Source organism: Siniperca chuatsi, linkage group LG15 (genome assembly GCF_020085105.1).
Source record: "Siniperca chuatsi isolate FFG_IHB_CAS linkage group LG15, ASM2008510v1, whole genome shotgun sequence".
Lineage (NCBI taxonomy): Eukaryota > Metazoa > Chordata > Actinopteri > Centrarchiformes > Sinipercidae > Siniperca > Siniperca chuatsi.
The window spans coordinates 3760429-3786785 of NC_058056.1; the positions used below are offsets into that span (position 1 = coordinate 3760429).

Consider the following 26357-nt stretch of genomic DNA (forward strand, 5'->3'; position numbering starts at 1 on the left):
AAAGGCGGCAATAGAATGTTTCTTTAAATGCACAAAATGAATGGGGGGAAAATGACTGCATTCTCTATCTGGGTAAATTTTACCCGCCAGTGCTTATAGGTATGAATGCCCATTTTTTAAAATCTGGCTTTATCTTGACAATTTTTAACAATGTGCTATATAACACACAATGACAATAACCTCATAATAACGCTCACACTGGCTCAATTGATAAAACCTTTATAGGATTTAAGAAACAGAGAAAGGAGAGGGTGTTGAGATTCTATAGCAGTCCTTTTTTTGTGGATTTTGCACTGAGATGTTTATTTGCACTATTTTTGTAGAGTTACAAAGTAGGGTGGTTAATATGGCCCAAATTGGGTTTATTGGGGAATGACCTTCAGGATAAACCCCCAGCAGTGGGGCGGTGATCACAGGTCTTGCTCTTTTTAAGTGGATTTCCCATGGAGCCACTTTCAATGCCGACCAGTAATCCTGTGCTTGGGCAGTTCTCATGTATTATTAGTTGACAGTCATAGGAATAATAATGACAATAATAGTAACATATCCAATAACAACAACAAGCAGTTGTCGAGCAGGAACATGGGGGCAGCAGGTGGTCCACAACCACAGATCCAGTCTCTGCAGCTAGAGGTAGAAATACCTGCTGAAAGCTACAGAAGGAGAGAGGAAAGAAACAAGAACGCACAAAACTACGGTAAAGAGAATATGTCGAGTTAGTAACAGTAATTCTAAATCCTATAAAGTAGCAGTAATGGATAAAAATGCATACAGATAGAGAGGGAGAGGAGGAGAGAGGAAAGAGGTGCATCATGGGAAATATCCCGGCAGTCTAGGCCTATAGCAGCATAACTAAGGGATGGTTCAGGACTCACCCAAGCCAGCCCTAACTATAAGCTTTATCAAAGAGGAAAGTCTTAAGCCTACTCTCAAATGTGGAGATGATGTCTGCCTCCCAAACCCAAACTGGGATCTGATTCCACAGGAGAGGAGCTTGATAACTGAAGGCTCTGGCTCCCATTCTACTTTTTACTCTAGGAGCCACAAGTAACCCTGCATCCTGGGAGCGCAGTGTTCTAGTCGGATAATATGGTATTTTGATATCTTTAAGATACAATGGTGCGTGTAAGAGCTGTGTAGGTGAGGAGAAGTTTTTAAATTCTATTCTGGATTTTACAGGGAGCCAGTGCAGAGAAGATAATATTGGATATATCTCTTTTCCTAGTTTTTGTCAGTACATGTGCCGGAGCATTCTGGATCAACTGGAGAGTCTTAAGGGACTTATTCGGGCAGCCGGATAATAAGGAATTGCAGTAGTCTAACCTAAAGGATAAATACTGATCAAAGATAACTCTGAGGTTCCTTACAGTGGTGCTAGAGGCCAGGTCAAAGCCAACTAGAGCAACTATGTCTTTAGATAATGTGTCTTGGAGGTGTTTGGGGCCAAGTACAATAACTTCAGTTTTGTCAGAGTTTAACATCAGAAAATTGCAGGTCATCCAGGTTTTTATGTCCTTAAGGCATGCTTGAAGTTTAGCTAACTGGCTTGATCGATAGATATAATTGGGTATCATCCGCATAACAATGAAAGTTTATCAGAATCAGAAATCAGCATCAGAAATACTTTATTGATACCCGAGGGGAAACTCTTTAAGTTTTATAAGAAAAAAGTAAGCTAAAGGTTGGAAAAAGTAAGACGACGAGACGGAGCAATGGCAACAGGCAGCATGCACGTTGGTGCATGCGCACATCCTCATCCTTATGGAGTGTTTCCTAATAATATTGCCTAAAGGAAGCATATATAAGGTGAATAGAATTGGTCCAAGCACAGATCCTTGTGGAACTCCGTGACTAACTTTGGCGTGCACGGAGGACTCACCGTTAACATGTACAAACTGAGATCTATCTGATAGATAGGTAGTTACTGGATCATGTACTGTTCTCACTAGATTTAAATGAGAGAAGAGATGTGAGGTAGTTTGGAAGCTTCAACAGTAGAGCTTTATTAATGATTAATTCTGTACAAGAACCTAGTTTGATTTTTAAGTTTTGAGTCAAATGTTGAATGTGAAACTTGAATGATTGTCTGCTGTCCAGCCAACTTCCTAAATATTTGTAGGACTCAGCAAGAGTAATATGGGTGCCATTTAAAGTTGTAATTGCAGGATAGTCAGAGTCACTGGTTGAGGTGGAGAATACCATTAACTTGGTCTTTTCTGCATTTAAAACTAGTCTTTGATGCTTTCCAAGTATCACTCTTTAATCAAAGGCAGACTGAAGACGAGTCAGGGCCTGGGCTGGGGTGGAGCCTGGCTCATATATAATAGTATCATCAGCAAAAAAAAATAATTTTTTAGTATTATTTTTTAGTATTATGTTATTTATGTGTAACATAAACAGCAGTGAACCAAGGGTAGACCCCTGTGGCAGCCCATTTCTGATTGTAAGTGTCCACAACTAGTTTGGATGTATGCCATCACCTCTAAATAACTGTGTTCCCAGAAGAGGTTGAAATTGAGACACTATGGGTAGCGCAGGCTGATGAGAGGCAGGTGTGCAGAGACTGTAGCCTGCTGAAATGCCCAACACCGCGGCCACAGGAGGGGATAGGACCAAATATGTAGATGCATCTCACCGTTCTTTTCAGAGAGCAGAACAAGTGCACAAAGTCACTTTTCAGCAGTTCAGACTGCTCCATACGGATGTCATTCATACCTAAATGTACAATGACCGTGCTAATGCCCGGTTCGTTTGCTAAGATCTCAATAGCTTTTTCCTCTGTATCACTGACAGTGGCCCAGGACACAACAATTTATTGAAGAGTTTGTTCTGACATTTCTGATGATGGAGTCACCTATGACCAGGGTTGTGACCTGACATGGGTGTTGTGTTGTGGACATGGAACTGGTCACCCTGGAGGCAGAGTGCCTGTGTAGTCCACAGGGGGCCCGAAGCTGCTGGTCTAGGGGCTCCACTCCCTAGACTACGGAGACCTGAAGCTGCCAGTCTATGTGCTCCACTCCCTTGACTGGGAAAGGGACCAACCACTCGATTTTAACGTGTACAAATTGCATTGTTATGATGCACTATAAATCCTGACTGAAAATCCTCAAATAAACTATTTAGAAAGTCACACAACTGATTGGTTACTGCATTCTCAAGGAGAGAAAGGGAAGATTACATATATGTCTATAGTTGGCAAAAACCCCTTGATCAAGAGTGGGCTTTTTAAGAAGAGGTTTAATTACAGCTACTTTAAAAGACTGTGGTACATAGCCTGTTAATAAAGACAGACTGGTCATTATCCAGTAAAGAAGTGCTAACTAAGGGTAAAACATCTTTAAGCAGCCTAGTTGGGATGGGGTCTAAGAGACAGGTTGATGCATTGCTTAGGAGCCTAGAGCATGGTCCAATGAAGTCCCGTTCCTATTGGTTTGGTGCTATTTAACTCTACACAAGTACTGCCGTGAGGCTCAAGTTACTAAGACTACTACGCTACCTCCTTGCCAATCAGCTAGGTTGTCAGTTTGTTTGAGGAATTACACATATTGTAGTAGCGTACCGAAAAGCTGGCGAAAACTGGGGTCTCACCAGAAAAATACCGGGAATGCCTACTCTAGTGTCTCTAATCACTGGAGAAATTTTATATCAGTATGTGATACAAGGTCTCATCTCTCCTAAAGAATATTAGTATCTGACAGAGAACCAGAGGACAGGAGAGGGCATGTCCCCTACATTAGATGTCTCCCCCCTCCTCGAGTTCCTGTCCTAATACCTTTACTGCTAGTCCCTCTCACGAGAAACAAAGTGTAGCAGGTCTGTCACTACCGTGAGTTCCCCTGACACAAACACAGCAGGGCATTCTACAGGTCTCGTCTTTTATTTATTCAGCCAACTCACAGACACATACTTTCAGCAATCAACCAAAAACACTCGCCCACAACGCCTCTTGCTTGCCCGGCTTGGTCACACTGGTCGAGATCCTCTTCTTCTTATCAACATCTAAACAAAAACTCGGCTGGCTGGCTGGCTGGCTGGCTGGCTGGCTGGCTTGTCTATGTATGTCCATCATGCTACTGCATATAAAGGAGAGAGCATAATTAGTCAACAAGACAGGGCTGTGCTCAAAATCATACAAAACCTATGTCCAGAAACTAATACTTTGAGATAGAGGAAAAGAAAACAGAAAGAGTAAAGAAACCAAACAAAATTCCTAATCAAAAGCTACAAAGTGCAAAGTCAGACTAAATGTCTGAGAGCTGCCAAAAGGCAGACATGTCAAAAAGAAGAACATAAAACCAAGAAGGAGCACAAAACCAAGAGAAAGGCCAAAGGTTAATTATTACTTTTATACACTAGAGCTGAGGGGTTTTACCAAAATCTAACAAAGGTATATATAGTCATAAATCAAGCATCATGGTGATCACTGGTACAGAGTAAACACACCTAATCTACGCAAGCAAAACACAAGTTCCTTTTTCTGAACATCATCACGGTTAAAATACATTTTTTCAAATTAACAATTTCTCAGTCACACAAGCATTATGCTAAGCAGTTATAACTGTTTTCAGACTGAATATCCTGTTCGTTCAAGAAAGAGGAAGGGGCCCATATCTACACATGTAGCCATCTTCCCCTTTTTTGCGGATGTTCAGGTATTGAGCAAGCTGAACTCTTCTGTCTCAGTCCTTTTTTCTCTTTTAATGGCTGGCTGGATAGGGAACACCAGCAGAATCCATCACTGACCTTTGCCCTCTCCCAACAACTTAAATATTGCTTGCATAAATAGAAAATCAGGTTACATTGTTTATATTGCATTTTCATTTTCAAATTTGAATTAACTTTTGAAAACTGTCCACTGTATAGCGGGTTACAACTTTGAAAATTAAATATCAAACTGCTTTTCCATTTTCATTTTAATATGGTCATAGAATGCCCATATAAGTATGTGAAAATGAAAATTGGATTATTTCATTTTAATTTTTACTCAAATAACACATACATTTGTGGAAAATTATAATGCTATTGTGGAATTCAGTTTAATTTTAAAGTTTGCATTATCATTTGAATACAGTCCTGTATACTTCCATACAGTTCAGTCTATAATGATATGTCTATGAATAGCGTGAAGCTAAGGTTTCAATGATAATCTGTACTACCTGCAATATTTGATCATGAATCTATAATATTTTTTATCTAAACTACTCAAGACATGAAATGATGCTCGCAGCTAACCTTAATGCAAGTAAAAGTGGGCATTCCTTTCTCATCTAAGTAATTAATGTTGGCCAGTCTGCATTCCATACAGAGCAGCCATTATACTGTACATCTCTCACAGAAACTGAAGAGGAGAAAATCGTTGTATCATGCTGGTGTGAAGTCTTTTTATGATAATGTTTTCCCCAAAAAACATGACAATTTAGATGAATGTCTTTTTTTCTGCAAGAAATTTAATAGATCAAGATTGCTTCTTAGTTCACCAAAGAGTTATGGGTTATGTCTCATTTATTTTGTTGAAGGTGGTACCACTATGACCTGTCCCGCCATGCTGCAGAGGCCCTTCTCTTGTCCAATGGGACTGATGGAAGTTATCTCCTGAGAAACAGTAATGAGGGACCAGCTTGCTTCGCCCTGTCTGTCAGGTCAGTCTGCATATAACACCATCATTCTAAATGAAAGAAATACACTATGGTTTTGGTCAGTTGAGTGGCTTATCAGTGTCTGATAAGTGGTGACACCACAAACATCTCTTGTTACAGTAGATCACTGATGTTAGAACTTAGTGTTGAACCTACTTTAAAATAGTTCAACAGATAGTTCAGATTTTAATCACCATTTTGCCAGTTCGACTGAATTGTATTTAGGAAAAGTCTATGTATGGCTGCTTGTGAAAACATTTAACACAAACTTTGGCTTCTTTTGTTAAATGAAAAAGAGAGATTTTGAAGAAAAAACATGTTTATTATTTCTTACAGTAAGATATTGAACAAGGTATTCTTTTGGTGTTGGTACCAAAACTAAGGTATTGTATCGGCACTAATTAAAAAAAAACCCTAAAACCAGTTATTAACTGAGAACAAATAGTGTTTTTCATGTTTGGCTAGTTGGTCAACTAAGAGTGCTGATACACTTGCATTTAACTACACATTTGCATCATGACCCAGCGTATCCTGCATTCCATTTGATGTGTGCATCCTCAGAAATGAACACTACTCATTTGCAAGATGCAATTAAGCACATAAACAGTGGGGGCAATACATTTAAAATAGTAGACTCTGAACAAACCACAACAACAATGGGGAAAACTAAAAGAGTTTGTTGCTGCAGCTGCTTTTTCTGCAATGATCTTCACATTAACAATATAGTAATCAATCTCTTTGAGTGTCATCATGTTAAGTTCTATTTACAACGTGCAAAATATGGCGTTCTCAAGGTAGATATTCTGATGTCAGGCAGGGATGGACTGGGCCTGATTTACCCCCCAGTGGATATACTTTTAAATCCTGACAAATATTTCGGATCTTCTTTTAAGCTGCATCTCTATTATGTCATTCAGCTCACTTTGTACACTGTAATTTTGCATGTGAATGACTTTGAAAGTGCAACATTAAATGTTGTTTGTTTGTCATTTGACACACAGGGCGAAGGATTCTGTCAAGCATTTTCATGTGACACGCAAAGACAATGGCTATGTGTTTGGATTTAACGAGTTTGCAACCCTTCAAGACTTTGTCAACCACTTTGCTAACCAGCCTCTGCTGGGCAGTGACACAGGTATGCAGAACTTCAAATCTTCACTAACAAGCTTTCTGCATGTTATCAGCTTATACAACATATGCAACATATTGCTCTATTGGCTCTCTTTCTAGTTCAGTGCTTTCATAGCAAAGGTGAGCCTCTTTGTGGTTATGATAGAAATCACTTGTTCCAGCATAAATTTGTGTTACAAATGTGGGAAAGGCTCAAATAGAAATAGTAATTTGAAATTGTCACAACTAAGGGTATGTGTCAGGATGGCTGATCAGTAATAATGTTAATAATAACAATAATAGATAAAACAGTAGAAAAACTAAAATAATTACATTACAAGAAGAACGGTAGATAAAAAGTATAATAGTATAATAAAACAGTAGAACAATATAGAATACAAAAATAAAACCCAAACAGGATACAAACATTGGGATTTTTAAAGTGAGTTTCAAGAAGTGATGTAAAAGATGCTACAGAGTTGGCTAGCCTGAGATACAGAGACCGGGACTTCAAAGCTGAGGGGCACAGACTGAAAAGACTTGTTGGTTGGAATAACTAGAAGATCCCTGCCCAAGGATCTCAGGCTGCACTGTGGTGCTGTGGCTCATTAAAATCAATTCTGAAACTCACAGGGAGCCAGTGCAAAGATGTAAAAATGGGAGTGATGTGAGTTACAGTATTCCAAGTGAGAGAAAATAAAGGCATAGGCTACTGGTACAGTAGAAATAGTAGATATGTACATTTACTTTGAGCTGTGATGACCTGGGTTCAGTTTCCAGCTCACTCACAGCCTTTCTGCTGTTTTCTCGCAGAGCCCAGACCAAAACATTAACCAAGCATTAACAAGTGTTTTAGTTGCCAAACCCTCAACCATAACCCAAAGGTTTTTACTTGCCTTCCCTAACTGTTGACCAACTTTTATGTAATGAACAGGTGTGTCCAGTTTCTGTATGTCACATTCAAGGGTGAAGCAAAGTCACTGGGCTGAAGTCAGGGGAATTTTAGCCCTGACATGACATGACCACACACCTACGGCGATGGCTTTTACTAGTTCACCTGGAACTCCCAAACTGCAATTAAGTCTGTTTCTCTCTGCTGTTGTTTGTTCACATAGAGCCTAACGTTAGCTAGCTGTCATGTATTAGCTAACGTTAGCACTACTTCCAGCGCACCTCTGCCAGAGCAGCATAACGTCAATTTAATCCAGTCCGGTTCTATGTGAGAAAACAACGGCAGAGAGAAATAGACGTACTTGCTGTTTTCCAGGTGAACTCGTGGAAGCCATTGCTGTAGGTTTGCGGTGATGCCAGAGACTTCAGTGTGATGTTCGGAGTGATGAGTGATGTTAGTATGCAGATTATACCCCCGCCCCAAACCCCTCTTCTCCATGTCAAAACGATGACAAATCTGAAAAATCTGAACATTTTCAAAATAAAATGAAATAATTTTGAATGCCTGTGTTTTATTTTTCAGTGAAACTTTTTTCAGTCCCACTGCAACTTTTTCCAGTGCAAATGTTTCATTGCCAATGTTTCCTATTTAAGTTCCGCTGTTTTCAGTGCCAAATTTTATTTTTGATGCCAAATATTAAAGTCACTGTCCGGGCTCCATATACCTGCCATTGGGTTAAACCTCTTGTGATTGTGGCCTTTTTAATGATGTAACACGTTGGGGTTTGGACAATAACAACTATTTTAGTTTTTCTGTGGTCCTCTAAATTGGCTTCCAGTAAAATTTTATGGAATAAAGAGAGGACATCTTGGCCTTTTTAGTAATGTAACACGTTGGGATTCGGATATTAACAAAGTTTTTTTTTTTGTGGTCCAAATTGGCTTCCAGTAGAATTTTATTGAATAAAAAGTATTAAAGGTTCAAGTTTCAAGGCTCAGCTTTATTTTCATTATACAGGATTGCACAATGAAGAGCCCCCTCCACGCGACACACGCAGAAAATGCATAAACATATATTAAAATAAAGAAAAATAATTAAATATTTTAAATTAGAATAGAATTAAACAATAAAACAGGAAATAAAATAAAGCAAAGTCTATAAAAGTAGCAGGAAATGAAGAAATAAAAAGGAAAACTAAATTATATATATTTTGTACGATATACAGTTACATACATGATGGTGGTGTCTCTGCAAACTTTACAACAGAGTTCTCTCCATGTCAGGGGTGTAATTCAATTCAATTTTATTTATATAGTGCCAATTCACAACAGAAGTTACCTCATTGCACTTTTCCTATAGAGCAGGTCTAGACTTTATAAAATTATTTACAGAGACCCAACAAATCCCACCATGAGCAAGCACTTAGTGACAGTGGCAAGAAAAAACTTCCTTTAAGAGGCAGAAACCTCGGGCAGAACCAGACTCAATGGTGGCTGCTGCCGTGTTAGGTTTTGAGAAAGAGAGAGAGAGAAGGGGGATGGGGGAGAGGGAAGCATAATGCAAATTCCACCTAGAATTTTAAAATAGTAATAATGTAATGGTAGTGGTAATATTAATATTCATAAAGTAATAATAATAGGAATGATAGTCATAGGAATAATAATGACAATAATAGTAACAAAGCTAATAACAACAACTGTAGTAGCAGTTGTCGAGCAGGAACATGGGGGCAGCAGGTGGCCCACAACCACAGATCCAGTCGCTGCAGCTCCGGAGGTAGAAATACCTGCTGAAAACGACAGAAGGAGAGAGGAGAGAAACAAGAAAGCACAAAACTACGGGAGAGAGAAGATGTCGAGTTAGTAACATGCAGTAATGGGATAAAAATGCATACAGACAGAGAGGGAGAGGAGGAAAGAGGTGCATCATGGGAAGTCTCCTAGCAGTGTAGGCCTATAGCAGCATAACTAAGGGATGGTTCAGGACTCACCCAAGCCAGCCCTAACTATAAGCTTTATCAAAGAGGAAAGTCTTAAGCCTACTCTTAAATGTGGAGATGGTGTCTGCCTCCCGAACCCAAACTGGGATCTGATTCCACAGGAGAGGAGCTTGATAACTAAAGACTCTGGCTCCCATTCTACTTTTGGAGACTCTAGGAGCCACAAGTAACCCTGCATTCTGGGAGCACAGTCTTCTATTGGGGTAATAATGTATTATGAGCTCTTTAAGATATGATGGTGCCTGACCATTAAGGGCTTTGTAGGTGAGGAGAAGGATTTTAAATTCTATTCTGGATTTTACAGGGAGCCAGTGCAGAGAAGCTAATATTGGAGAAATATGATCTCTTTTCCTAGTTCTTGTCAATACACGTGCATTCTGGATTCTGGTGTACAGGGTGAACTAGAGGTGGCTGAGCACACAGCAGAATGGGGGTGAATGCCACAGGGCAGTAGTCATTTAGACTAGACACTGCAGACATTTTGGGACGATGGTGGCTGTCTTGAAGCACGTGGGAACACTCTCCTGTGATAGTGTTATGTTAGAAATGTCAGTAATGCTATTGGGTAGCTGGTAGGCACATGTTCTTAGTACACGGCCAGGGATGTTATCAAGCCCAACGGTTTCACTCACATTCACTCTCAGCAGGGTTCTTCTCACATCTGCTGTGGATACTGAGAGTGGCCGGTCCTCTGGAGGCAGGGCAGACTTGGCAGCCATCTCTTTTAATAAAATTTTGTGACTTCAATTTTCTGATTTATTTCAATATCTGGAGAGGAATTACTAGTAATAAGATTTCAGAGCAGTGTATTATCCACCATAAAGATATTTTATTTGTCCTCTGTAGATGACATCAGAATTTGCAGATTACTATTTACTGCACCTGTTTGACAAAAAAGTCAGCACACAAACTGAGGCAGATGCCCGATGTCCTACTCAATGGATATTCAATTCAATTCAATTCAATTTTATTTATATAACGCTAATTCATAACAGAAGTTATCTCATTGCACTTTTCCTATAGAACAGGTCTAGACCGTACTCTTTATATTATTATTTACAGAGACCCAACAAATCCCATGAGCAAGCACTTGGCGACAGTGGCAAGGAAAAACTTCCTTTAAAAGGGCAGAAATCTTGGACAGAACCAGACTCAATGGTGGGCGGCCATCCGCCGCTGCCGTGATATATAATCAAACAAATTAAAATGTTCATTATTTTATAGACGGTAAATGGACTGTACTTATATCGCGCCTTTCTGACTACTCAAAACGCTTCAGCTACATGTCTCATTCACCCCATTCACACACATTCATACAGCGATGGAGGAACTGCTCATCAAAGTAACTAAGTATTCACACACATTCACACAACGAAGGCACAGCCCTTGGGAGCAGTTTGGGGTTCAGTGTCTTGCCCAAGGACACTTTGACATTTGGGCTGGGGGAAGCCAGGATCGAACCGCCGACCTTCCCGATTGGTGGACGACCCTCTAAGCCACAGTCGCCCACAAATATAGAGAGGAAGTTATTATATAACTCAGAGACAAGTCTTAGGTAAATAGAAACGTTTCAAATAAAAAGAATTCAGGGTTAATCAGGAACAAACAATAGTACAGTCTGGTGCTAGCTGTCAGACTGAGGTATTATAGGATTGCTTAAAACCTACTACGCACTTCTTTATTTGCAGCTGATGATTTTCCAGTGTTGCATAAGGCACACATGACATACATGAAACATTACAACATAAAAAATAAAATCTACACTCCACATTTTCCAATTCAACAACAAGATAAAAGCCCCACACAGGATGTTGTATTTTCTTCTGTGTTTTCATGTCAGGTAGTCAGACCTGTAACCTCCCCTCTGCCTCTGAACCAGGAACCCTCATAGTGCTGAAGCGTCCATACCCGTGGCGTGTGGAGGAGCCGTCCATCTACGAGTCTGTGCGAGTTCACACAGCCATACAGACGGGCCGCACAGAAAATGATCTGGTGCCAAATGCACCATCGGTATGACACCCACTGCATGCACCTAATAACAATTGATACAAAAAAATATCAAAATACCTCTGTGATGTAATGTGATCAAAGTAACTTACAGGAGGGTTCAAATTAAACTTTCTTTGCATGTCAGCCTTAAAAGATAATTCTTTATAGTTATGGCTATCATTTCTAACAGTTATGAAAACATTCTACTCACCAAAGTAATTGATTGTTCGCTAAACCCCGCCACTAAACAACGATTGTCCAATCATAGTTTAGCAAACGTAACTAGACACTGCAGGCATGTCGAGCTTTGGATTTCTCTACATGTTGAAGCGGTGTGCATGGGGATAATAAGAGCAATTCTCGGTATCTGAAGAATTTTGTGGCTGGTGTCATTTTTATGCCTAAAACCATCAGGAATGGATTAAACAGTGTGTTTGTCTGCTCTAGCATAACAATAGCATGGGATTACAGATTACTAGTTTACTACCAAGTAAGACTTCCTAGAATGGGCATGTTATTAGTTAACTGTATTGTTTTGAGAGGTTACGGGTTACTTTAGAAAAATACCTGTTCAGGACTGACCCAACCACTGTGTGAGAGCCAAGATACTACTATACTGGAGTTTAGAGTAACATTAGGGTTGTGTTAGAATTAATTACATTTCAATTACATTTTAATTTTTAATACAGTACTATAACCCTGGCTATATAGCTCTACCCTAAAATACACAATCAGTGCTGCTCCTTTATTTCCATGTCTTCTACATGGATCATCAACTGGTGAGAAGATGACTTTTTACCTGTGATAGGTAGCTTCAGACAGGGTTCGTGGTTAGGGTTACAGTTGGAAACATTAAAAAGTCAACTGGAGCTGATGCCACTAAATCCTACATAGTGGACCTTTAATGCAGAGAGAGACAGGAAATATGGGGAGAGAGAGGGGTATGGCATGCAACAAGGGTCCGGCAGCCAGGAGTGGAACCATGGGTGTTGTGGTTATGTGGTATGCACCTTAACCTTTTGGCTATTGGGGCACCCCAAGCTGAAGCTGAGCTTTCAACCACATCTGTCAGACTTCACCAGTGAATGGAGTTTTTGACTCAGTTGTCATCACATGACCTAAGTTTGGAACTTTGTGTCTTGACACAACTCATTTCTTGTACAAAAACTATTTTCTACAAGCAAACTAAAGGAACAGCTATGGGGTCACCCATCTCCCCCATTGTAGTAACTTGTACATTTTGAACAGATTGCTGGCACTGGTATGTGGACGACACATTCTTCAAACTGCACCAGTACTGACAGCTTCACCCAACACATGATTAACCTCAAGCCACACATCAAGGTAACTAGTGGACAGGAAGAGGATGGTAAGCTGCCGTTTTTAGGCTGGAGTGATGTATGACATCATCTGTGGAAAACACTACATCAGTGAAACAGCAAGGACCCTGGACAAGAGACTGAATGAACACCAGAAACAGACAATAGCAGCTGTTTGTGAACACCAAACCAAAACCACTCACAGCAGCCACTGGTAAGAGGTCAAAGGACATCAACCAGAAGTAAGTGAATGACTGGAGAACAATCAAGGAGGACATTCACATCTGACACCAGATACCATCTTTCAACAGCGACAGAGGTTACCATCTGTCCTCATATACAACCACCTGTTATCATGTAATGGGAGTTCCATACTTACGTCACGCAATGACTGAACTAACCAAGCCCCTTAACAAATGGGCCAAAAACTTCATTCACTGATGAAGAACCATGAGATGTGGTTGAAAACTCCAAAAAAGCTAGTAAATGGACCTTGAGGTAAGATGATTTTGGCCTAGATCCAAGTTGTAATAAACCAGAATTATCCTTGAAAGTCAATACTTCACACACTCTAGAATAATTATTCTACGAACACAAATCATGTCTTTTTCAGCTGGGTACAAAGGAAGGCTATCTGGTGAAACAAGGAGCAATTGTAAAGGTAAGAGCAGTGGAACTGTAGAGGAGTTACACCTCACTGTGTTTGAACACAAATCAGCTTTTATCAGGAAGTCTGTTTTCACTTGCACTCCTGTGATTGCAGTTGAAAATGTTATCTAACTGTAGTGGAGCAGGACTCGTTTAGAAACACGTAGTTCAGTGTTTGAACACAGACCACTGATTGAGGTGATATTTAAAATACATCCACATTTTTTGCAGAACTGGAAACAGAGGTGGTTCACACTCAACAGATATGAACTCAAATACTTCAAAGACAAAATGGTGAGTCTCTCTTCAGCTTTGAGACAATGTGTGCTAAATGTGCTATTTCACAACTTCACTTGATTTTTGATTACAATATGTGGCTAGAGCAATTGTAGCTACTGTTTTAGCTAGTTTGTCACACCAGACAAACAAGAGGGTTTGAGCTTGTAGTGTGTATGTGTAAGCTGTAGAGTGTCTCTGTTGCAGTGTGAGGAGCCCATTCGAACCCTGGATTTGAGAGCCTGCTCTGCAGTCCAGTTTGACTACTCTCAGGACAGAGTCAACTGTTTCTGGTAAGTGATGGTCAGTCAGTGATCAGCACTGAGAGGGTGTACCATTAGGGAGTTTGCAAAACGGAATGTGGAAATTAAAACCCAACCGCACGTGTCTGTTTCATCCTTTAATAGGAGTAAGTAACATGTGCCTTTAATTATTTTCTCTGGCTAAACTGAGCTATTGTAGAGGCAGAGTAGTGGCTTAGGTCCACACACTATGGTATCTGATTAATTAGTATAACAGAAAAGTGAGCTTTTAATGGATAGTTCTGATTGCTTTTCATGTTGTAGCCCATTAAGTACATTAAACTACTTCAGTGATTCAGTATTGCACTACGACTTACAAGAGACTAACTATTAGTGTGGGAAGAACAAAAAAGTATTGCTGTTTGGCACAAAGCCATGTAAATTGTTGGAGAAAGTGGTATGCTGCTTATTTACACAATGTTTGCTAACAAGTAACCTACTGGCTAGCTTGTGGGCATTGACACACCCACAGCGAAGTTTGGCTAACATGCCAGTCTGATTTGGTACACCTTTTAAGTCATGAACCTGACATTTTGCCTGTCAAAACAGAATAATTATGATTTTGTTTGGAATATACTACCAGCAGGCATGGCCATATTAACCTGTTTTAGGAATTTAGGAATATGCACCACGTGAACACAATATTAACAAAAATAATATAGGTGTTAAAACTAGATTTTAACACAGGGCTCCTCTATAAAACAGCACCACAGGATTATGTAATAATCCAGGAGCCAGTTTGATGTGTATTTTAGTTGTACAAATACTCAAACAAATTTGCAAGTAATCTAATTACCAACAACCAACTCACACAAAGTGAACCTGGCTTTTGGGGCCCCTGGAGGTCTGGGGTCACATGATGAGAATGGAGCCTTTTCTATTAACTGATGAAGACTGTGAGATGCATTTTAAAGCTCTGAAACAGCTAGCAAGTGGACTTTGAGTTGAGAATTTTCTGCCACACATACTGATCTCACGGTCAAGGATAAAATTCCATGCTACACTCGCTATGTTGAGTTACATAATCAATATGATGAGAGGAAATTTGGGGATTTCAGAACACAAATTAGGCAGTGTATCTTTAAAAAAACTAATTTGCAACAATTTGAATAATCAATTAATCCGTTAAGTCATTTTTTAAGCAAAAATGCCAAAAAGCCATTAGTTCCAGTTGAAATTATTTTGGTTTTAGACTGTTGTTCGGACAAAACAAGTCATCTGAATAACTAAAGGAAATTGTGATGGGCATTTTTTTTACTATTATAGATACATATTATAGACTTATTGACCAATCCTTAATAATCCAATAATCAACAGACTAATCAGTAATGAAAATAATTGTTAGCCGAAGCCCTCTATCTTTAAAAATAAATAATTATAACAATAGAATATGAACAACCACACACAAAATGAATGAAACATGTATAGCCTATGTGATATAATAAAGAGATATAAATATGGATACAAATACTAAAAGCAAAATGTGTGCAATATGTACATTATCAGATGACACCAACAATATGAAGAAAAAGCTAACTAAATCTATTTCATATCTGTCAGGACTGGGTTTTTTTGTTGTACCATGGAAGCAAAATCTGAGTGTTGTTTGAAAAAGGGGAAGTCTGAGCAGTTAAACAGAAGGAAACAGGGGGAGAAGGAGAAGTGCACATAAGCTGAAAGGAAGCAGTGGCTTTACAGAGGTTACAACTACTGACCCATCTTTACCTTTTACACAATGTTTAATGCTGCACAGTTAGTTATCAATCCAAACAAGAAGTGCTGATTTTGATTTTAATTATCTTCCTCCTCATCTTGTTCTTATTTAATTTCAGAGTTTTTCCTTGCCACTGTCACCAAGAACTTGCTCTTATATCTCTAAATATTATAAAGAATACAGTCTGGACCTGCTCTATATTAAAAGTGCAATGAGATAACTTCTGTTATGAAATGGCGCTATATAAATAAAATTTAATTTAATTTAATCCTACAGGAATCAGGCAAACAGGGTGTCTGCAGTCTCAGCCCATCAGATCATTTCTTCTGTAGTCAGTGTCAGGAATGAATGCCATGAATAAAGGATGGAGTTAAAGGTTAAGCTTTGTGAATTCACCAATAATTGCAGCAGCAAAGTGTTCTGAATATGCTATGCTAGAACCCAGCTTTTGGCTCTGGCTGACTCATGAGTAATACAACTGAAAGGGGGGAAAAAAGGCTTTCAGGAGTGAAAGCATGTTTTGTTGGATCCTCATTAATCACTATAGGGATATAATACATTCCGCTTAATTTTTAATGGTTGAAATGAAAAACGAATATACATACCCAATACCTACCCATCATTTAACTTACTAGGGAATATACCTACATTGAGCCATCTAAACAACACACGCAATATCAATTGCAACGCAGGGCATGACAAACTGAACCCATAGATGGGTATGTTAACTCTTTATTTTACATTCCGTCATTACCAAATAATTTCCAAGAAGTTTCATGGAAAAAACTCTAATAATTTCGTACTAATTACTAAGGCACAATGCAAATACCACCTAGAATTTTTTTAAAAAAATAGTGTAATTGTAGTGTTAATATTAATAAATTAATAATAACAGGAATGACAGCTATAGGAAAAATAATGTCAGTATTAGTAACAGAGCCAATAACAACAACTGTAGTAGCAGTTGTCGAGCAGGAACACGGGGGCAGCAAGTGGCCCACAACCACATATCCAGTCTCTTGCAGCTCCAGAGGCAGAAATATCTGCTGAAAGCGACAGAGGGAGAGAGTAGAGAAATGAGAAAGCACAGAAACAAAACTCTCAAGGTTTCTTAACAGCTTAAGGACATTCTAAAACAAGAGATGAAATTATATGACCACCTTTTGACTCAACGACTCTTCTTTAAGGTCAGATCTGGCAACAAGGCCACCACTGCAACACATTTTGTTCCAAAATGAGTTGTGCAATGCAAAGTAGACGCAAGTAGAACCAGCAGACAACTAGGAGCGACTAAGAGCGTCCTCTTCCTAGTTGTCAAAAGGCAAATGACAAAGCAAATATTTGGTCCTCTGTCCACTTTTTAGTGCACACACAATTTTTCTGTGTAAAAATGATATGATGTGATAATATACTGTAATGCACAACACTTCATTCCTTTCCCTTGAGTGACTCTCCATATCTCTTTGTGTCCACAGCCTGGTGTTTCCTGAGAGAACATTTTATCTTTGTGCAAAGACTGGTGTGGAGGCAGACGAGTGGATCAAGATCCTGAGGTGGAAACTGGTGAGTTTGTTCAGGATGCATGTTTTACACTGTGCTGGCATGAAGTGGGATATTTTTAGATTTAGATAGGATTTGGGGTTAGCGAGGTAAGTTCAGGTTTAACTCTGGGTTTTCACTCTTACAACGGTGGTTCACTTCTTACCGGGGTACATTGCCATGGTAACTTATGCTGCACACCTAACCTGCTCCAGAGTAGGTTATGTTTGAGATAAGAGATCAACGCTATAAAAGCACCACCTACTTACCAATTAATTGTAATAATAGTAACTGTGTTTATTCGGTTACAAGAAATAATAATAAGTTTCACAGACATACCTTTGCTATAACCACGGACATAAAGTTATGTCTATTTGCATGTTATGAATGTTTGATTCAGATAAAAGCAGTTGCAGATGTATATACAGTGGTGTGAAAAAGTGTTTGCACCCTTCGTGATTTCTGTAGATTTCATGTAGGTTTGGATTTTGTTTTCCCTTAATAATAAAAACCTTCATTTAAAAACAGCATTTTGTGTTTACTTGTGTTATCTTTGACTAATTAAATTAGTCAATTAGAAAGTGTGAAAAACATGCAAAAAAAATAAGAAATCAGGAAGGGGGCACTTTTTCACACCACTGTAAACTGGGCGAAACAATCAGTTTTTGGCAGACAATCACTTTTTGCTTTCCCTGACGATTTTTTATATGAGAAATATAGATTCTAGTGTCAGCTTCAATGGAGACTGAATGGAGCACTGAAACCTTGTACTTGTTGTACTTAAAAGATATGAAAGTGAGCCCACTTCCACTTTGAATTATATTTTTATATTTATTTTTTTATTTGCTCCCAAGTCCCTTTCACACTGCTCGGTTGCAGCTGGAAGAACAACACTAAAATTGTCATACACGCCATAAGAATACATCTAAGCAACAAATTAATTTAATGGATTTGCAAAATATGCCGCTCTGCTGCCAGTAGACTTGTCCTTGTTTGCGATTGGTCATATGCTGCAAATACTGCCCCTTTTATGTGAACACACTCATGGTTGGATTGGGAAACCATGGGTTGAATTACAGAGTTTATGATCACCGTTGTGTGACCACTTGCTTCGTAGTACAGGCCTGGTATGTACTGAAGCAACTTAAGATTCCAACTACCCAGGTTTGACTATTTTTACTGACTCAAGTTTGTATGAGTCACTCACTAAAGAGAGTCTGGTTTTCAAGTCACTCGGGTCACCAAGTGAATTATCCACTGTTTTACAGCCGCTCCTTTTCCCATGATGGTGTTGAGTCAGACCTTCAGCTCAGGGCAGGGAGTGGGCTCTGGGCTGTGACAGTGAGTACTGAATTGAAACAAGCGCCAAAGTGGTTGTTTTTTCACAGGGATAGGTTAATACAGCAATTAACTTGATACATTTGTACAAATACAGTTAATATAAGAGTTGCGTAATAGTGTGAGTGACAAGTGGTCTCGTCTGGTCTTTGCGGTTCATACTCCCGAGTAAGTAAAAAGAGTCGTTCATTTCGAACGATTCACTCATGACTCACACATCACTACTACCTAGCACAAAACAGACTGATTAAGTGATGAACGCTTCCTATTTCCATCCCAGTTTAGAAGTTTCAATCAGCTATTATTCTGCTACATACTGTAATCAGTGTAGAATATAAGTGGTCACTAATCATCATTTGGGTTATACTTCTCATTTTTTCAGAGAAAGGACCTGTGACTCATCTTATATACAATAAATAATATTAATAATAATATCAATAAATAATGTAACATGAGAGTAGAAGAAATAACTGGAGGGTTAGCCCAAATGTGCGTGCTGGGAAGTTTATTAATAAACTAAAATGATGTAATAATGTAAAAAACTAATTTGATGGGTTTAGGGAAAGCTCAGTGGGACATTTATTCAACTCAAAGTTGCAGATGACTTGAACTCAAGTGTTCTGATGACAGCAGCCTATGTTGACTTGGCTTAAAACTAACAAACTTACAGTATTTAAAGGATCAGTTGATTTCACTAAGTTTCATTTTGAGTTTTTGCAGCCAGCAGTGACACTGTCTTTGTTTCCAGTCACAGATAAGAAAAGGTCGATGAACGTTGTTAATGGAGACACTGGAGATGGAAGAAGCCTCACCTTCATAGAGGACTTCTCATTAGCTGGATGAACAATGAAGAACACCACCATTCAAAACTTAAGAGTAAACTCAAGTGTGAATAACACTGTGACACATTTCCACGAGTGTAAAGACTGGAGGCTAACAACTTGGATGTGACTCCACTTTGCTTTATGAGATATTTAGTACAAAGATGCTTAATTTCTCATGAGTTTTCTGTTGGCAGTCTTACTTTGCTGCTTTTCTTTTCCCAGAGGATGTTTAGTAGTATGTTTAACATGATCATTTACTTTAACAATTATTTAAAGGATAATGTTAGCATTATTCTATAACACCAAAACCAACAATGTGTTAGTCCATCTCTCAATACTTTCTGACTTCCCTACCCTATTTGTGGCTCTTAGCTCCGAGCCCATTGGTTCTCACTGGTGAGGAAAATCTTTAAAAGTGGCTCACTGCAAAGCATTTGGTTCTCTCCTGTGTCAGAAAAGCCAATTTTGTTTTAATACTGTAAATCTGGTTTATTAATTATATATATATATATATATATATATATATATATATATGAATGAATATGTATATGAATGAATCATTTATTTGAAAATTCAGTGTGAGTTGATAAGATTCAGTGAATTTACCTTACATATTACAATAAAACAGGTAATTACAATATAGCATTACCAGGAGCATCAATAACTATGATCTAGTCAGCCAGTTGTGCAGTTACCTGTGTTCATGCATATGATGTTGTCATACTGTATGCCATATGTCCTACAGGAGAACCAGTCACCTCAGCTGTGGGTACTGAGTACTGCATGAGAACTTACTGAAGACTGATGTATGTAGTCAAGTATAGAAAATTATTAATTAAACCAACCAACTTAAGGATTCTAATCACTCCTCTAAAACTGCCAATTATACATGCTACACTGACATTTCAAACCCTCCAACAAAGATTGGATTGTAATTGTCAATTAAATAAACTATGGAGAAATTTACATTTATTCAGACTTCTTGACATTTGATTTGACATATAAACTCTGTCTTAGCTGTGAAAATGCTGATGAGGAGCACCTAACTTCTACAAAAAATGTCAGAAAGCAAAGTTGACAGAAAAAAAAGTGTACAGGAAAATTCTAATCACAAAGTAAACAGGTCTGAAGATGTTAACACTTCCATGACTTGGAGCTGTAAAAACCTCCAGACAGGTTTTCCCACAGGGCTGAATGCACCAGTAGAGACAGAGAGATTCAGTGAGCAGAATGTGATCCAGACTGATGATTCTGCTGTGGATCCTGCTCAGGGTTGTCCTGTCCTTCAGTGCTTATGTAACCTCCACCACCTGCCTCAGCTCCTCTATTAGTGAAGTCAACTCCTTCTCCAGACTCATGATGAGACCTGAGGACACACAAAGTGTACCGTCGTTACTTCACCAGTCAACTAGATGCTCAACAAACTAAAGTGCGGAAAAAATGTGGAAAATAAATCTGCATGTTGAACACAGGATGAACTGTAATATCTGTGGTGACCCCCTGACCTCTCTTCTGATGACACCACTAACACATCAACTCCGCACACACGATACCTCACAATCTGACTATAGCAGGCAGATAAAACTTAATGAGCACATTCCTATTCTTCAGAAAATTAACCCTTCTGACTCCATGACCTTTCCTCTAGAGCCACCCTAAGGACAAACTTTATTTACAGTATTTAGTCCTACTGGTGAGGCTCTAAGAGCAGCTAAATCATCATTATGGTGTTTGTTCTGTTATACACTTTAGTATTGTGTATACAGTGTAATAAACACTGCTGGCTGTAGCGGGGCTTTAGACCTCTACTTTAACGACTGTAAATTCTCAGTAATGTCTGATAACACCACAGCAGTAATGGACTCTCCAGTTAGCGCTGACACACACTGCCATGCTGGGTATTAACATAAACTGGTTAAACTGTGATGAGGTTCATGATATCAGTAGCTGAGATGACTGATAGAGGGACAACTCATACAGATCATTATTTTAAACTACCTCCACCTTTTCAGTGTTACTGTTGTTTTTGTACATACTGGCACTTTCTGACAACACATGGCGTTGTGAAACCAGAGATCCCGTCTAATTTTTAGTGATTTTAGTAACATCTGAAGTTGATTCATTCCTAGGGATGGGGTACAATAGCATTTTAGCTAATCCGATCCAGTTTAGAATCCGCGTATAGAACCCAAATCCGCTTACCAAATCTGAATACCCTTTTGAATGTGAATCCCCTCATCAAATCTGAATCTTTTCAAACCTCTAATCGAATCTTTTTAAGTTGTTTGTTTTGTGGAGAATTTAAAAAAATGATATGTACTGTTTTTATTTCACTCAATATCATACCGACACCACAGAGATTCAACTGTGCTTTAAGGGTGTAGGGCTGTCACCATATATTTTGTCACTGCTACATTGTTACATTCATTAACCCTGTCCTGACTAATTTTTCCTTTTGCTGCGAGGGAAATCCGTGTTTGCACAGTAGAGATTGCAAATGAAATATTTAATAAGGGATTTGTTGGCCGCAGAGCATAACAAATACAGGTATTTTACCAACTTGGAACCAGATCCAAAATGGAACCAGCTATCGGAACCCATCCCTTCATAATGGTATCTGTGCTTTATTATCTTTAGTATATGTGTGGCTTTGAGAGAAGTGCAAAAACTACTGTTGTTGCAGTGGACTGAGGTGAACAGAGTACATTAAAAGATTTTACCTGTGTTGGCATTGCTGCTGGCAATGAAACTGATGACCAGTGGTAACCGATTGAACTGTACAATCTATTCAGCACAAAGACACAACAGAGGTGAGGCCAAAAACATGGTAGACTTAAGGAAAAGCAGATCACTATAAGTTTATCTAACATAGACACAGACAATGGTCGGCCACTGACCACCTGACAGCATCCAACAGTTGACTGATGGCTTGGTGTGACAGTGCTCATAGAACAGATGTTTTAAGTTTGACTGAAGGCGTTCAACAGCTCATGTGTTGCACTGGTATGAAGGGTTGTCTATGAAATAGCTTTTAGATGTTCACAGGACATCAAAACTATTTCTGAGCAGAGATTCCTCACAAACAAGCTGTTCAGTAGATTCAGTTCTAAATAAATGTATAATCAATCATAATACATTGTGTGCATTTTGGAGGTGGTTGAAACAGACCTGAAAGGGCCAAAACTTAAAATAATTAATCAGACAAACCTATGATAGCTAATTAAACATGGAATCATTATTGGAAAGCTGACGTCTGACCTGGTAGGTGTTGTAGTAGCAGATGATGCTCTTGTTCTTAGAGAGGCCCAGCTTGCTGCCCTGATCTGTGGCCAGAGCGAAAGTGGACAAGAAGCCAGGTCTCAGTGCGTGGACTGGGGCGTTGTCATTAGCAACTGCAGGGACACAGAAGCAATGTTAACAATAACTCACCAGAGAGTGAATAGCTGCTCCTCCTTCTTTCTGCCCACACCATTAATTTCAAATATTGTCTTACAAAATGTGAATAATATTTGCATAATGTAACTTATTTGCTTTTACTTCCCTTAAACAGGCAAAACAAAAAAATACTTACCCATGTTCTGTTCACATAGTATAATGTTGAATTTCTATTCAGTTAATATACCTGTGCAGACATGGGTGGGTAAGGTTTTCCATATGACAGAGTGAGATCAGTGAGATTGGTCCTTAATGATATGCTGAAGGTTTGAGATTCCCCAAAACTGCTATAACCACCTGTCACCTGAACCTCTTCTAAGACCAGTTTTTAAATTGAACAAGCAATTAGCAGCTGGTGAATAATCACATTGAAGTACACTTCTCTTGTAGCTGTTTCACAATAATAGGTGACTTAAACACAGCAACACAGCTCTGAGAGTAGGTCAAAGTAAAGAGGACTGGATCAGAAAGAGGCTGCTGTCACTTTGATGCAAGTAAGAATAGGATTATAGAATCCCTTTACAACATCCAATTGTTTATGTAAATGTGATAACAATTTTATATTATTTTATATATTTTTCAGTCAAGTGTCTGAATGAGCCCCTAACTCACCCTTCCTTAAAAGTTGTGACAGCAATCTGACAAGGTTGGAGCTGTAACATTCCTGTGACACAACATGACTCAGGTCTGAAATGAATGCTTTTCCATAACGTAAAGGATACAGAACAAGGTTAAAACACACATAATTAAATGAGACAGAGATTAAATGCAAGTTGCATTCTGCCTTCTAAGAGCACTGAAATAAACATGACATTATTATTATCTCTGATGGAATACAGAGTGAACCACTTTTGAGTTGTTGAGGAGATTCTTCTCATATGAGATCACTCTATGAAAATAAACCAGGTGCCCGATATCACATGAGCACTGGAGTTCTATCTGGTCCTGTCATGTTAGAATTAAGTCGTTATAGAACATTAACATAATTAAGATGTATGAATGACAAAAAGTCATCACTTTAACAGACAGATGAATCCAGCATAATTATAGATTGCATGTCTGAAAAGGGATTTGGGAGTAAAAGAAAATTTCAAATCACAGTTTCGTCTATGTTACACAGGCAATACAAAAGTACAAAAAGAAATGGTTTCTTACCTTTAATAACTGGGACACCATCCCTGTCTGTCACTACAATAGCATGAAGACCTTCAACACTGAAGGAGAACAGACAGTAGATTTTACAAATGACTCAATACTATACTTCCTGATAGTTTCACTGTCAACTGTGACATGAAACAGCTTTAACATTATCCAACACTAATCATACACACCTCTGAAGCTGTTTGTACAAGTATCTCTTCAAATCCTGCAAAGAAAAATATGTTCGATAGAAAATAACCAAGTTAGACAAGCTTCTACAATGAGTGTCACAAAATGTTTGTTTTTTTCTTTCTGCGTGCTAGAGAAGGGCAGGGACACTTGAACGAGCTAACTAGAAGAAGGGTGACAGATAGGCCATACTCACATCAGCCATGGTAGCCAATGTTTTATCGTGTTATCCAGACCACTCGGCAACTGCGGGGAGAAAACAAGCTCCATTAAACGTCCTCAGCGATGAAGAGTAACTTAGGCTGTCTGTTAATATAACTGTGGGTTCCTTGAAGTGAATGCTAACATGTTAGCTACTAAGCAAGTGATATTTAGCTAACTGTTCCTTCCTATATTAAATTACTAACGTTACCAACTGTTTAAGTAAACCTCTGCATGCTAAATGAATTTGAAATTATAAAGTAGCAGACAAAACAAAAATACAAATCAAAATAGTAAATGAGTTAACATACCTTCTCTGACTCCTTATTGAATTGGCTTAACACCTAACCGCTAATATACATACTAGACAGGAGGCACAAGCAGAAATCATGCAGAAATCACATGACAGACTTGTTTTGTTTCCGGCTCCTGGAGAGGTGTTGAGGACAGTCAGTACTGCGCAACATTGCTGCAACGCATGATGTTCAGCTGTAGAAAATACACTTCGCCCCAGCTGTTAGGTGGTACTTCTTATGAATCGGGGTTTTCTTTTACTATCCCTAGCTACTGACTCATGGTCTAATAAGAAGGCTATGTTGAAAATAAATAGAAATTTAATATTAAGTGATAAAAAATTGTAAATCCAGGGTGATGTGAAGAATGTCTCTGGGAACAATTTATGCATCTTTTCCACTGTATACAGTATATTTGTACATTCATTTGACAGTTTTAGTTTGTAGAAACAGAATAAAGAGGCACTGAGCAGTTGTTATATCCCCGAGACCAGTCCAAACATAGTCAGCTATTTATAGAATATCCTATATTCTCTGCCTTGACAATACCACACAACTCTGTGGAGTGGCTGGGAGGAAGCCTTCTACACTATTTGGCTGTGTACTGTAGATTAAACAGGTGAGTTTATTGAGGAGAAAAGAAGGGGTTGTTGTGTGGCCTATACGCCTATATGCTCTTAATTATGAACAATCAGATACTTTTAGATTCTATGAGCCAGAGGTAGTCAGAATGATTAAAGTCAAACCCATTTTGTATAATCATAATAATAATTCAAAGAACATTTTGACTGTTAAGATGATAATCAGTGTTTCCAAAACTGTGAGGCAGGCCCACAGGGAGGCACATAAAGATTGAAACTTAAGTTGAATAGAGTAGACATTTTGACTTCTGAATCACAAGTGTCACAAATAACAATATTATTTGCTGCATTACATTGTAATAATAGCTAGGACAGAGCCATCAGTAATGTTATTAGTTCTACGTGTGCTTTTCCTATTATGACAAATCAAAATGTCTGCTGTGAACAGAAGAATCTGATTCATCCATTTTGGGAACATTAAAGAAACACAAGTGCTCTGATGCTAATACAACCGTCAAGATTCAGAATTATAAAAACACACTAATTAGTAATGCTAACCACTTATCTATGATACCAACTAACTGTTATGCAGTACCATCAAGCTAGTATGTTACCACAAAATCGGTAAAGCATGTAGTATCTAGCAAAGTGCAAAACTGTTATGTCAACACTCATGTCACGTCACCTTAAAACAATTTTTCTGTGTTTTTCGCTTAATTACTTTATTTAAATGCTCTCATGTAAATCGTCTTACCTTTTAGCAGATGGACGTACTCAGTTCTGCGCTGCAGGTGCACTGATCGCTCGTGTTGTTCGTAGCATTATGCACACATTTTTGTTCATTACTTTTTGTAACATATGAAGCGTTATGAGGATACGTTGTTCATTGTTGTTATGGAGTACAGTATGTAGAAAAGCTTTTTTTTATA

General features: G+C 38.6%; 2 protein-coding genes across 4 annotated transcripts in view; one reads left to right on the forward strand and one right to left on the reverse strand.

The window, feature by feature from the left end:
• Nucleotides 1-20561, forward strand: part of dapp1 (dual adaptor of phosphotyrosine and 3-phosphoinositides) — a 28533-nt gene extending 7972 nt beyond the window's left edge. The window contains exons 2-10 of one of the 3 annotated variants that reach the window (XR_006374534.1): nt 5520-5642; nt 6641-6774; nt 11481-11650; nt 13562-13609; nt 13828-13890; nt 14080-14165; nt 17364-17451; nt 18696-18768; nt 19514-20561. Coding sequence is in view for 2 of the 3 variants with exons in the window: in XM_044166386.1 (XP_044022321.1) it covers nt 5520-5642; nt 6641-6774; nt 11481-11650; nt 13562-13609; nt 13828-13890; nt 14080-14165; nt 17364-17451; nt 19514-19537 (736 nt within the window). In the remaining variant the exon portion in view is untranslated. The remainder of the gene's footprint in view (nt 1-5519; nt 5643-6640; nt 6775-11480; nt 11651-13561; nt 13610-13827; nt 13891-14079; nt 14166-17363; nt 17452-18695; nt 18769-19513) is intronic. The other 2 variants (XM_044166386.1, XM_044166387.1) reach the window with 2 other exon arrangements.
• On the reverse strand, nt 20542-24980 carry lamtor3 (late endosomal/lysosomal adaptor, MAPK and MTOR activator 3). Its single transcript, XM_044166391.1, has 7 exons — nt 24866-24980; nt 24550-24599; nt 24356-24390; nt 24180-24238; nt 22848-22981; nt 22310-22373; nt 20542-20955 (listed from the first exon to the last, which is right to left on the reverse strand). Exons 2-7 carry the CDS (start codon nt 24556-24558, stop codon nt 20882-20884), a joined length of 375 nt encoding a protein of 124 aa, XP_044022326.1. The 5' UTR covers nt 24559-24599; nt 24866-24980; the 3' UTR covers nt 20542-20881.
• Nucleotides 24981-26357: the final 1377 nt, after the last annotated feature.